At 47.2% G+C, this 13,631-nt stretch overlaps 1 protein-coding gene across 1 annotated transcript in view; it reads left to right on the top strand.

Annotated features, from left to right (window-relative positions):
- The window catches only part of LOC100084581 (complement receptor type 1-like), a 61,967-nt gene that overhangs the window by 38,253 nt on the left and 10,083 nt on the right, over positions 1-13,631 (top strand). Inside the window, exons 23-35 of the mRNA XM_039912742.1 lie at positions 278-389; positions 708-793; positions 1,310-1,717; positions 2,252-2,428; positions 2,523-2,622; positions 2,924-3,009; positions 3,924-4,331; positions 4,934-5,110; positions 5,197-5,284; positions 8,315-8,400; positions 8,786-9,196; positions 12,113-12,295; positions 13,355-13,540. Of these exons, the coding sequence (XP_039768676.1) occupies positions 278-389; positions 708-793; positions 1,310-1,717; positions 2,252-2,428; positions 2,523-2,622; positions 2,924-3,009; positions 3,924-4,331; positions 4,934-5,110; positions 5,197-5,284; positions 8,315-8,400; positions 8,786-9,196; positions 12,113-12,295; positions 13,355-13,540 (2,508 nt within the window). The remainder of the gene's footprint in view (positions 1-277; positions 390-707; positions 794-1,309; positions 1,718-2,251; positions 2,429-2,522; positions 2,623-2,923; positions 3,010-3,923; positions 4,332-4,933; positions 5,111-5,196; positions 5,285-8,314; positions 8,401-8,785; positions 9,197-12,112; positions 12,296-13,354; positions 13,541-13,631) is intronic.

Here is a 13,631-nt window from a genome sequence, read left to right on the forward strand (position 1 = left end):
TTCCATGGGATACTTTTTCCGCAGATTGTGAGGCACCTCCAAGCGTCCCCCATGGGCAGCACACTGGTGGGGCTTTGGGTGGTTTTGCGCCCAGGGTCGGTAGACTACAGCTGTGATCCTGGATATTTGCCCATGGGAGATGGGACCATCCACTGCTCGACCCAGGGAACCTGGAGTCCTGCTGCCCCACAGTGCACAGGTGTTTGCAGTTGTGGGCCTAGTTGTGTAATCTGGCCTCTGAGGAAACCCCAAGTACAGCTCTCTCTCTCCCTCCTAGCTCTTCCCATTGAGGCGTCTTGTGGAAACCTAGGAGAACTGCACAATGGCCAGGTGAAAAGGCCACCAAGTCTCAGGGTCGGAGCAACCGTTACCTTTGCTTGTGATGAGGGGTGAGTGTGGGGGCGACGCAGGCTGAAAGGGGACTTGAGATCAATCCCTTTGCTCAGTGAACTATGGGCCCCACTCAGCGAGCATTCTAATGATCCTCACAGCCCACTCCCTTTCAGTGAAGCTGTGAGGACTTGCCTGGGGCATCCATGTGTGCCAGGAGTGGCAGAGCAGCTGGTCCTGGCTGTGCTTGTTGTGTGTCTTTTCGCGATTCTCTGTGGTGGGAACTGATGTGGCTCCTGCCCCTCTGGGAACACTGGCAGCGTGGATTTCAGAGGGGAGCGGGGGAGATCACCCAGGACAACCCCCTCTGTCCGTAGGTACCGCTTAATCGGTGAGCCCTCTAGTGAGTGTGTGGTTCGTGCAGGGAGCGCCGTCTGGTCCCATGAGGTCCCGGTCTGTGAACGTGAGTATGATCTTGTCTCTTCAGCACTTTTCCCTTAGTTCTGAAAAGGCTTCTAGGCTCCGAATGTCGATGAGTTGAAAACCATTGCAGATCCACAGAGACGACTCATGGTCATCCACTGAGATAAAATGAAAACCTCAGCCTCATTCATTTTCACCATCCTCTTTTGACTCCTGCTGTCTCACCAGTCTTACCCTGGTAAACTCATCGCCATTTTCTTCAATCATTTTCCATATCTCAGTGACGGAAGTTTTCCTACTGTTGCTTCCCCATCTGGGAATACTTTACCTTTCATTGTGGTCTTCCCTTTTCAATCCTTTCTTCCTACTTCAAAACTTCAACTTCTTCCATGGAGCCTTCCTCAATTCCATGGGATCCATCTGCTCATCCTCTCCTTAACAGCCATAAGTTACGGCCATACAAGTGACACGTCTGAGTCTTCGCTACAGGTGAGTAGGCTCAGGGATTGGCTGGATCATCCCAAAGTCAAGTGGTCAGTTTCTGTCTTCTCTCCAGAGATCCTCTGCCCTCCACCCCCTGCTATCCCCAATGGGAGACACTTGGGCAGTCATTCCGGAGATTTTCCTCATGGAATGGAAGTCATTTACGAATGTGACCGCAGCCCCGAGAGAGGAGTGACGTTCAACCTTGTCGGAGAGCGAACCATCCGCTGCATCAGGGACAGAGAGGGGATGGGAGTCTGGAATGGAACTGCCCCTCGGTGTGAGCTGTCCACCGCTGCTGTCCGCTGCCAGAGACCCCAGGTCCCCAATGGCTATCCGGAAGAAGGGTGGAAACCCACTTATTCCTACAATGAGACGGTGAAGATCTTCTGTGAATTGGGTTTCACGTTAACGGGAGTCGGGCAGATCCGCTGCCAAGCCAATAACAGCTGGGATCCCGCTGTGCCGACCTGTGAGAAGGGTGAGTGGTCGGGGAGGAAGCAGACGTCTCAGCCATTGGTCTCGTAGCCCAGAGAGATTGTGGGGAGGGAACCTAGATGGGTGACATTTCTGCAATTTGTCTTTTGATGAGCCAAATGAAATATTTCCTGCTAGTCAAAAGGGTAGTCTTTGAGAAGGAGTGCATGGAATATCCTTCCTTGGAGGTCTTGGAAGGACCCCATGTGTTTGGGTAAGACTAGAACCACCAGACCGAGGGATTGGATAGATGATCTCAGGAGGACCCCACCCATCATATAAAAGGAGGGACGATGTATGCCGTCTTTGAAGGTGCCAGGTTACCCAGAGGATCTGAGGAATATCTCTTCTTCAGTGGGAGAAGAGCTGTTTAAAATTCCTAGTTTTGGAGAAGTGTGCTTTGATCAGGAAGCAGCAGAGTCCATCCTTGACTTTGTGGACAGCCATCTTCTTCCCCTGGAAAAGAGAATTCCAGGTTCTTTCTAGCTAGAATTGCAGAGTCCACCTGTCTGGTTTCCATGGGACGCTTTTTCCACAGATTGTCAGCCGCCTCCGAGCATACCGCATGGGCGGCACACCGGCGGGGCGATGGACAGCTTTGCCCCCGGGGTGTCGGTAAACTACAGCTGTGATCCTGGATACTTACTTGTGGGAAATGGGTCCATCCGCTGCTCGTCCCAGGGAACCTGGAGTCCTGCAGTCCCACAGTGCACAGGTGCTTGCGGTTGCGGGCCTAGTCGTGTGCTCTTGGCCTCTGAGGAAACCCTGAGTACAGCACTCTCTCTCTCCCCCACTCATTCTTCCCATAGAGGCATCTTGTGAAGGTCTAGCAGAACTGCCCAATGGCCAGGTGAAAAGGCCACCAAGTCTCCAGGTCGGAGAGACCGTTACCTTTGCTTGTGATGAGGGGTGAGTGAGGGATGAAACAGACTGAAAGGGGCCCCGTGATCTATCCCTTTGCTCCAAGAACGAAGGGCCCCACTCAATGAATGTTCTAATTAACCTCACAGCCCGCTCCCTTTCAGGGAAGCTGTGAGGGCTTGATTGGGGCCATCCTTATACGCCCAAGGCAATAGGTCAGCTGGTGCTGACTGTACGCGTTGTATGTCATTCTGTGATTGTCTGTGTTGGGAACTGTACCCTCTGAGTACATGCGGGTCTCAGAGGGGAGCAGTGGGAGGTCACCGAGGACAACCCCCTCTGTCCGTAGGTACCACTTAATCGGTGAGCCCTCTAGTGAGTGCGTGGTTCGTGCAGGGAGCGCCGTCTGGTCCCATGAGGTCCCGGTCTGTGAACGTGAGTATCCCTGATATTGTCACACTCTGGATCTTTTGCATCAGTTCTGGAAAGTCCTGCCTACCACCGACTCTGGATCACTTGCAGCCCAGTACAGACCAACAGAGATGGCCCATGGATTTCCAAGGATATCCAATGAGGAAACTGGACAATCCCACCCACTTCTCCCAGGCCATCTTTCTGCCCCTTCATCCATTTTTCCTGGAAAAAGCCCACCTGCCAGTCTTTCCGCTTTTCCAGCTAACACTGACAACTTCTCCTTTTCCAGCTATTCTCAAATCTCTTTATTGTAGTCTCGTTCACTTTTTGGAAGTCACCATCATAATTCATCTTCATCATTATTCTGGCATTTACTATTTGACTCCCTTTGCCATAAAATACAGATTCGCCACGTCCTTTAAATGCTCTTTGGCTCCATATCTCTCCCCATCATGTAAAACCTCCATCCACATTTCACTCTATGAAGACCTGTTCCTCTATTTTGCTCCTTAATATTTGTCCTCCTACAGATCAACATATAGTTCCGTTTACCTTGCTTTGTACCATTACCAATTCAAATGTCACGCAAATGAAGAGTGATGGAGACTGTAAGCTCGTTGTGGGAAGGGGATGTATCTGTTTATTGTTCTATTTCCCCAGGTGCTTAGTACAGTGCTTTGCACACGGTAAGTACTCAGTAAATACATTTGAATGAATGACTGAATGAAAAAATCTTTAGAGTAGCAGGATTACAAAAATGAACTCGAATGACAATACCATTTCATATCATAATTTCAAACTTATTTTAGAATTTGCGCAAGGATTCAGCAGCTCCTTTATCCCAACTCCTCTTTGGGGCTTTCACGGAGGATTAGGATACGTATGGGTTTGCTATGGTTGGCTCTATGTTCCTTCATCACCTTGTTTTACTCCAGAAACCTTCTGCCCACCACCACCCGTGACCCCCAATGGGAGACCTTCAGGCACACCCTCGGGAGTTTATCCTTATGGAACGGAAGTGACTTACGAATGTAACCGCAGCCCTGAGAGAGGAGTGACATTCCAGCTCGTCGGAGAGCGGACCATCCGCTGTATCAGTGACGGAGAGGGGACGGGATTCTGGAATAATTTTGCTCCTCTGTGCGAGCTTTCTACTCTGACCGTTCGATGCGGGAGCCCACAGATCCCAAATGGGAAATTGCTGTCTTGGCCGGAACCCTTTTATTCATACAACGACACCGTGCTGATCGGCTGCAATCCCGGTTTCACCTTGAAGGGTGGCCAACGTATCCGATGCCAACCCGACAACACCTGGGGTCCGGCCTTGCCAACCTGTGAGAAGGGTGAGTGTGAGTCTGTTGGTCACCTTCCTACTGGGAAACTGAAGCAGCGGAGGAAACAGACAGTGGGATAACTGGAGTTTCTCATTCTGTTAGTCCTCTTATTTTAAACTTATTGAGCCTTCGTTTTAGACAGGCCCTAGACACTAGTTCCTTATTGACAGGATTGTGCCAACACTAACATATTTGGCAATGGGAAACATAGGACTAAGCAAATTAAAAGAAATGTCATTTTCAGCATCACTAAAATCAGATTCACTGAGATGGGGAAGAGAAAAGTCCATTTTTTTATTTTAATGGTATTTGATAAGTGCTTATTGTATGTCATACACTGGGGTAGATACGAGTTAACCAAGTCTGTCAGAGTCTCTGTTGCAAATGGGGGTGCATAGTCTAAGTAGGAGGGAGCACAATTGTCCCCATTTTACAGTTGAGGAAACTGAGTAACAGAGAAGTTAAGTGACAGATTCAGGATTGGAACCCAGGTCCTCTGAAACTCTCCAGAGAAATATTTTGCCTGGAGGTGTCCTGAAGTTCAGGTGGGCTGACCATCCCAATAGAACTTCATTTTCTCATCACATTTGTTTGGAATCTTTTCTTTTCAGAATGCCAGCCTCCTCCCACGATTCTTTACGGGCGGCACACAGGCAGGGATGAGGGCCTCGTTGTCCCCGGGGTCTCTGTAGACTACAGCTGTGATCCTGGCTTCGCGTTAATGGGCAATAAGACTCTCCACTGTACACCTTTGGGAATTTGGAGTCCTGCCGCCCCACAGTGTGAAGGTATTTAGCATTCCATTGCCGTCCATTGTGTCCTTTCGGCTCTGCAGTTCACTGTCTGGCCATTTATCCCGGGTTTCTTCTTCTAGAGTCGTTGTGTGAACTCACTGGAGATGTCCTTACAGAGGCTCCCAGTGCCCAAGTTGTGCTGACTATTAATGCTACATGTCAAGAGGGGTAAGTGTGGTGTGAGCTCGTCTGACGGGAGTCTGCGATTTATTACTCTTCACTAATTGAGAAGCAAAGTGGCCTAGAGAAGAGAGCATGAGGCTGGGAGTCAAAAGTACCTGGGCTCTAATCCCAGCTCCGCTACTTGTCTGTTGTGTGATCGTGGGCAACTCACTTCACTTCTCTGTGCCTCAATTCCCTCATCTGAATAATAGGGATTAAGACTGTGAGCCCCATGTGAAACTCACTGAAATTCCAGTGGTTGCCCATCCACCTCTGCATCAAACAAAATCTCCTCACCTTTGGCTTTAAAGCACTCAGTCACCTTGCCCCCTCCTACCTCACCTCGCTACTCTCCTACTCCAACCCAGTCCGCACACTCTGCTCCTCTAATGCTAACCTTCTTGCTGTACCTTGATTTCATCTATCTTGTCACCGGCTCCTCACCCACATCCTCCTTCTGGCCTGGAACACCCTCCCTCCTCAAATCTGACAATTACTCTCCCCCCACCCACTTTCAAAGTCTTATTAAAGGCACATCTCCTCCAAAAGGCCTTCCCTGACTAAGCCACCTTTCCTCTTCTCCCACTCCCTTCTGCATCACCCTGACTTGCTCCCTTTGTTCATCCTCTCCTCCCAGCCTCACAGCTCTTATGTTCATATGTGAACTTTGTTTCTATTAATGTCTGTCTCCCCCTCCAGACTGTAAGCTCGTTGTGGGCAGGAAGTGTGTCTGTTTACTCTTGTACTATACTCTCCCAAGCACTTAGTATAGTGCTTTTCACACAGTAAGTGCTCAATAAATACAGTTGAATGAGTGAATGAATGACACAGACTGTGTCCAACATGGTTAGCTTATATCTACCCCAGCAGTTAGTATAATGCCTGGCACATAGTGAGCGCTTAACATGCCATTACATAATGATGGCTGCCCTTCACTCCGCTGCCCGGCTCATCTTCCTGCAGAAACGATCTGGGCATGTCACTCCCCTTCTTAAACAACTCCAGTGGTTGCCTATCAACCTCCGCTCCAAACAAAAACTCCTCACTCTAGGCTTCAAGGCTCTCCATCACCTTGCCCCTTCCTACCTCTCCTCCCTTCTCTCGTTCTACCGCCCACCCCGCACACTACGCTCCTCTGCCGCCCACCTCCTCACCGTCCCTCGGTCTCGCCTATCCCGCCGTCGACCCCCGGGTCACGTCATCCCGCGGTCCCGGAACGCCCTCCCTCCTCACCTCCGCCAAACTGATTCTCTTTCCCTCTTCAAAACCCTACTTAAAACTCACCTCTTCCAAGAGGCCTTCCCAGACTGAGCTCCTCTTCTCCCTCTACTCCCTCTGCCACCCCCCCTTTACCTCTCCGCAGCTTAACCCTCTTTTTCCCCTTTTCCCTCTGCTCCTCCACCTCTCCCTCCCCATCCCACAGCTATGTACTCGTCCGCTCAACTGTACATATTTTCATTACCCTATTTATTTTGTTAATGAATTGTACATCGCCTTGATTCTATTTAGTTGCCATTGTTTTTACGAGATGTTCTTCCCCTCGACTCTATTTATTGCCATTGTTCTTGTCTGTCCGTCTCCCCCGATTAGACTGTAAGCCCGTCAAACGGCAGGGACTGTCTCTATCTGTTGCCGACTTGTTCATCCCAAGTGCTTAGTACAGTGCTCTGCACATAGTAAGCGCTCAATAAATACTATTGAATGAATGAATGAATAATGATAAGAATATAATAATGATGATGAGGATGATGATGATAATAATAGTAATAACAATAAAAATAATAATACCTGTCAAGGGCTTACACTGCTCCAAGCAGTGTTTGGAGTATTATCATCAGTGGAATTTATTGAGTGCTTACTGTATGGAGAGGACCATACTAAGTGATCAATTGAGATTTAATCCCCATTTTACTGATGAGGCAACAGAGGAACAGAGAAGTTAAATGACTTACCCGAGGTCAAACAGCAGGCAAGTGGAGGAGCTGTGATGAGAACTCAGGTCCTTCTGCCTCCCAGGCCCATGCTCTTTCCATTAGGCCACACTGTTTCATGACCTGTGAGCCCTGTATGGTAGCTTCCTGCCAAGATCACTTATGGTCTTCCTCCCTGGGAATATGCAGATCCATGGAGCAACACTGCAGGGCAAATAGCAGTGCTCATTCATTTGATCATATTTATTGATTGCTCACTGTATGCAGAGCACTGTACTAGGTGCTTGGGAGAGTGCAGTACACCAAGAAACAGACACATTCCCTGCCCACAACGAGCTTAAAGTCTAGAAGAAGTAGACAGACATTAATATAAACAAATAAATTACAAATATGTATATGAGTGCTTGGGGCTGGGAGTGGGGAAGAACGAAGGGAGCAAGTCAAGACAAAGCAGAAGGGAGTGGGAGAAGAGGAAAAGGAGGGCTTTGTCAGGGAAGGCCTCCTGAAGGAGACATGCCTTCAATAAGGCTTTGTAGGTGGGGAGGGCAATGTTACCTTAGAGTAGAGTTGGGATCCTGCTAGTCTCTTGGCTGTATTGTTTCTTGTGCTGAAATGTGATGAGTCTTCTCTGCAGTAATAATAATAATAATAATAATAATAATAATGATAGTATTTGTTAAGCACTTACTATGTGTCAAGTACTGTTTTAAGCCCTGGGATAAATACAAGCTAATTAAATTGGACTCAGTCCATGTTCCCCTTTGAGCTCACAGTCTTAATCCCCATTTTACAGATTAGGTAACTGAGGGCCAGAGAATTTAACTGACTTGCCCAAGATCACACAGCTGACAAGTAGCAGAACCAGGATTAGAATCCAGATCCTTCTGACTCCCAGGGCCATGCTCTATCCACTAGGCCATGCTGCTTCCCAATCAATCAATGGTGTTTTTTGAGCCCGTACTGTGTGCAGAGCATTGTTCGAGATGCTCAGGGAAGTACACCACAGTAGAGTTGGTAGGCACGATCCCTGCCCACAAGGAGCTGCCAGTCTACAGAAGTGGGTGTTCCATTTTACCTGAGAGATAAACACATCTTTCTCTTCTAGGTACTATTTATCCGGATACAGTTACAGGCAGTGCAGGTCTGAAGAAGGCACTGATGTCTGGTTTAAAAAGTTTCCAGTTTGTAAAGGTAAGTGGGATAAGTAACTAGGACAACGGGCTGTTTTTCTTTCTTATTGGCTTTAAAAGACCTGCTTTCTACCAGTCTTTAATAGACCTGCTTTCTACCAGTCTTTTTCAGGCTGGAAATATATCTCTTTAAAGTCCAGGGGGTGGTTGGATTTGAGGGCAGGTCTTTGGAAGAGTGGGGATTTTAGAAAATGACTCAATCAGCCAATCTCCCTACCGTCCTTCAACAACAAGCCAGGATTTAGCCAATTTCAAAAACAGATAATCAATACGAATGTTCAAGTACATCTACTTTCTTAGTTTCCCTTTCAAATTCCCGTGAAGGCAAAGGTTTACTTGGAAAGTTCACATATAATGTCCAAAATCTCTCTTAATATTTTTTCCAGCTATTTTTTGTCAGCCACCTCCAGAAATCCTCTTTGGGATGCACACCGGCAGCGATTTGAACAACTTTCCTTACGGAACGGAAATATCTTATAAATGCGGTTGGGGACGCAGAAGGGAGGAGGAATTCCAGCTCCAGGGAGAGAGGCACATCCGCTGTATTAGCGACGATGAGAAGAATGGGGTCTGGAGCAGCCCCCCACCCCAGTGCATACGATCCCTTGTCAAATCCCAGTGCCCGGACCCTCAAGTCCAGAATGGGCACAAAGTATCCGGAGCTGCTTTCCGATACACCCTTAATGATGCTGTAGTGTTTGCCTGCAATTCTGGCTTCTTCATGAAAGGCAGTCGCTTAATTCAGTGTCTTGCCAATAACACCTGGGTTCCTGAGCTGCCACGCTGCATCAGGAAGGGTAAGGCTTGTTATTGGATTTTTTTTATGGTATTTGTTAAGCGCTTATTATGATGATGATGATGATGATGGCATTTGTTAAGTACTTACTATGTGCAAAGTACCATTCTAAGTGCTGGGGAGGATACAAGGTGATCAGGTTATCCCATGTGGGGCTCACGGTCTTAATCCCCATTTTACAGATGAGGTAACTGAGGCACAGAGAAGTTAAGTGACTTGCCCACAGTCACACAGCTGACAAGCGGCAGAGCCGGGATTTGAACCCATGACCTCTGATTCCCCATCCCGGGCTCTTTCCACTGAGCCACACTGCTTCTTGTATTATGTGTCAAGCAGTGTTCTAAGTGCTGGGGTAGATACAAGAAAATCAGGTTGGACACAGCCCCTGTCTCATGTGGAGCTCACAGTCTAAGTAGGAGGGAGAACAGTTATTGAATCCCCATTTCTGCAACTGAGGAACCTGAAGATTGTGACCACTGGATTCTTGGATGCAGAGAGAGGAAGGATTTAGTACAGGACCGAAGAATCAAGTGTCCCCTCTAGACTGTGAGCTCGCTGTGAGAAGGGAACATGTCTACCAGCTTGGTTATGTTGACCTCTCCCAAGCCCTTAATATGGTGCTCTGCACACAGTAGGTGCTCAATAAATACCATTGATCGATTGATTGATTGATTCTGCATCTGAGCCCATCTGGGATATATCAGGAAAGGGACTAAGGTGAGAAAACATCAGAGAGTTTTAAAAGAGGGTCTTCTCTTCTACTATTTATGGTATTTGTCGAGGGCTCACTATGTGTCAAGCACCATACTAAGCCCTAGGGTAGATCCAAGACAAATCTTGGATTGTCTTGGTTGGACACAGTTGTACACAGTCCCTCTCCCACCTTGGGCTCCCAGTCTAAAGAGAAGGGAAATAAAATGGGTAGTAAATCCCCATTTTACATGTAAGGAAACTGAAGCCCAGAGAAGTGAAGTCTCTTGTCCAAGATCACACATCAGGCAAGTGGTAGAGTCAGGATTAGAGCCCATGTCTTCTGACCTCCGGGTCTTTTCTCTCTCCACTAAGTCACAGTGCTTTTCTACATCCTGCCTGGCTATTTTCTTACTCCCTAATGAGTGTGCTGAGCAAATCTATATCAAAATTGGTGGTGCCCCCTAAACTGAAATAACCTGGACTCTGCTGTGACAGTTGAGTTTATATTCATTTTTTCTTTTAACTCTCTGCTCTATCATCGGCTGTCTGCTGAATACTCATTTGTAATGAGCACCGAGTTGTTTCAACTCAATGCCCTTGTAGTTGTGACAGGTTTTCCTAAGTGACACTCACAATAAGGGACCCCTCTGGAGCAATTCCCCAGATTGCTCTGGCTCTAATCAATCATTCAATCAATCCATCAGTGGTATTTATTGAGCGCTTACTGCATTCAAAGTACAGTACTAAGCGCTCAGGAGATTACCAATATACAGAATAGGTAGACGTTCCCTGCCCACAATGAGCTTATAGTCTAGAGGGGGAAACAGATGTTAATATAGATAATTTATAGATATATACATAAGTGCTCTGGGCTGAAGGTGGATCACAGATCCAAGTGCAGTGGGGGAAAAAACAGAAAAATATATCACGGGACAGCTATTTACAGCCTGCTGTTCATTGAGTAGTCCATCTTCCTTAATAAATAATAATAATTAAATAATTGTGGCTTTTGTTAAGTGCTTACCATGTGTCAAGCACTGTTCTTGGTGTTGGGGTAGCTAGAAGTTAGTGAAGTCCCACTTATCTTCATCTCCCACTCCCTCTGCATCGTCCTGATTTGCTTCCTTTGCTCTTCCACCCTGCCCCCATAATTTTATTTATTTGTATTGATATATGTCTCCTCCCCTCTAGACTGTAAGCTTGTTGCGTACAGGGAATGTCACTGTTTACTGATGTACTGTACTTTCCCAAGCACTTAGTACAGTGTTCGGTACACAGTAAGCGCTTAATAAATGTGAATGAATGAATGAATGAATGAATGAATGAATGAAAATCCCACATGGGGTCCCAGTCTAAACAGTCTTCTTTGGCTATAAGTAAGCAGTGCCCATGGCTGTTCTCAAATGCTGCTGATTTTGTGTTCAATAAGAGACTTCCAAACGATGAACTGTGAACTGGTGGTCTGCAGCTGCGGTCTTTTTTTTTTAATGGTATTTTTTAAGCGCTTACTATGTGCCAGACACTGTCATAAGCAATGGGGGTAGTTACAGTTGCATACATTTTATATCTCATGTGGGGTTCACAGTGTTAATAATAATAACAATAATAATAATAATGTTGGTATTTGTTAAGCGCTTACTATGTGCAGAACACTGTTCTAAGTGCTGGGGTAGATACAGGGTCATCAGGTTGTCCCATGTGAGGCTCACAGTCTTAATCCCCATTTTCCAGATGAGGTAACTGAGACACAGAGAAGTGAAGTGACTTGCCCACAGTCACACAGCTGACAAGTGGCAGAGCCGGGAACCCATGACCTTTGACTCCCAAGCCCGGGCTCTTTCCACTGAGCCAAGCTGCTTCTCAATTGTAATTAATGCCCATTTTACAGATGAGGGAGACTGCAGGGAAGTAAAGTGACTTCCCAAGGTGACCCAGAAGAAAAGTGAAGGAGAGGGGATAAGAACCCAGGTCCCTTGACTCCCCAGCCCATGCTCTAGCCACTAGGCAACACTGCTTCTCGACTTCAGGTCACCTTGCATTCCCAAGATACCGGGCGGACCGTTAAGTCTATTTATTTTCTTAGAGCTTTGGTTTGTGCAGGGGACATGTCTACCAACTCTGTTCCTCAACCGCTTAATATAGTAGTCTGTGCACAATAAGCTCTCAGTAAATACAACTGATTGATTTGTACTTAATTAAAAGTCCTTTCTTCTTTGGAAACAAGCTTTGATCTGTCCACCTCCACCGGAGATCCTCAACGGAGTGCACACTGGAAGGAACAAGGAACGTTTTCTTCCTGGAATGTCTGTAGCCTACACCTGTGACCCAGGCTACTTCTTGGTCGGAGAGAAGTCCATTTCTTGCACATTTGAAGGAACATGGGACAGTCCAGACCCTTACTGCAAAGGTACTTCACTCCTTCTGCTCGGGCCATTAGGAGTAGGACTACCTCTAATGATAATAATAATAATAGCATTTGTAAATGGACTACTTTGTGTCAAGCGCTGTTCTAAGCGCTGGGGTAGATACAAGTTAATCAGGTTGGACACAGTTCCTCTCCCACTGGGGACTCAGAATCTAAGTAGGAGGGAGAGCAGATATTAGACCCCAATTTTAAAAACGAAACTGAAGTGCAGAGAAAGGAAGTGGCTTGCCCAAGATCACATGGCAGAGTAGAGGTAGAGCTGGGATTAGAACCCAGGTCCTCTGGCACCCAGACCCATGTTCTTTCCACTAGGTCCTGCTGCTTTTGTAGAAAATGAAGGTAGGTTCAAGAGTTAGTGTTTTGGTAAGGGGGTCCATAGGATGTGCACATAAATGCCCCCCAAAATGAGTGGAGGCCCCAGGCTGCTGCCCGCTGTCCCCACCTCTCTTCTGAGGACGTAGGGGCTCTGCCTCATACGGGGCAGGAAATTTGAGTCTCTTTCCCCCAAGCCCTCTCTATCAGTCTCTGCTTTCCTCCAGGCCCTGGGTAGGCTGGCCCTCAGGCTCCCCAAAATTCCTACAGTTCTCAATCCAGGGTACTTATTAGACACACATTGTGTTCAGTCAATCTCTCAGGACCAAAATGTCAGTAAATCCGGGCTTCAACAGAGAGAGAGAGAGAGAGAGAGAGAGCAATACTAATGGTCTTCAGGATTTTAAAAAAAGTGAAAAAAAAACAGAGAAAAGGAGATTGAGGAGAACAGGAGGCCTTCTCCAGCCTCCAGGAAATGTAAGAACTAGAGAGATTCTGGATCGCTCATAGCCAAGAGTTTACTATGGACATCTTGAACGATTAGCCAGAGGATACCAGTATCAGCCTCTGGGTAAGGAGGAAACAAGCATGCACAGGGAATGTAAATTGTCCTATATCACGTGATGTCATCAGGGAACCAATTCACCTGGGAGTCTGCTCTTTTGGGGGGAAGCCAAAAGATGGTACTGCATTGTATGTCACTCATTCTTCTCCTTCCCTCCATTTCAGAGGTGAACTGTACCCTCCCAGAGGCCCTGGATGGAGTCAGTAAGGGCCTGGAGTTTGGAATGAGTTACAGATATGGAGATACTATCACTGTGGAGTGTGACACCAGCTACACATTGGAGGGCAGTCCCCAGAGCCAATGCCAGGGCGATCAGAGATGGGACCCTCCCCTAGCGGCTTGTAAATCCCGTAAGTCTGAAGAAGTCCTGCCAAGCGTTAAAATCCTTTTCCGGGGGCGGGGGATTACAGCCTCGTCTTTAATAACTTTGGTATTTGTTAA

The sequence above is a fragment of the Ornithorhynchus anatinus genome, chromosome 7 (assembly GCF_004115215.2).
Source record: "Ornithorhynchus anatinus isolate Pmale09 chromosome 7, mOrnAna1.pri.v4, whole genome shotgun sequence".
Taxonomy (NCBI): Eukaryota; Metazoa; Chordata; class Mammalia; order Monotremata; family Ornithorhynchidae; genus Ornithorhynchus; species Ornithorhynchus anatinus.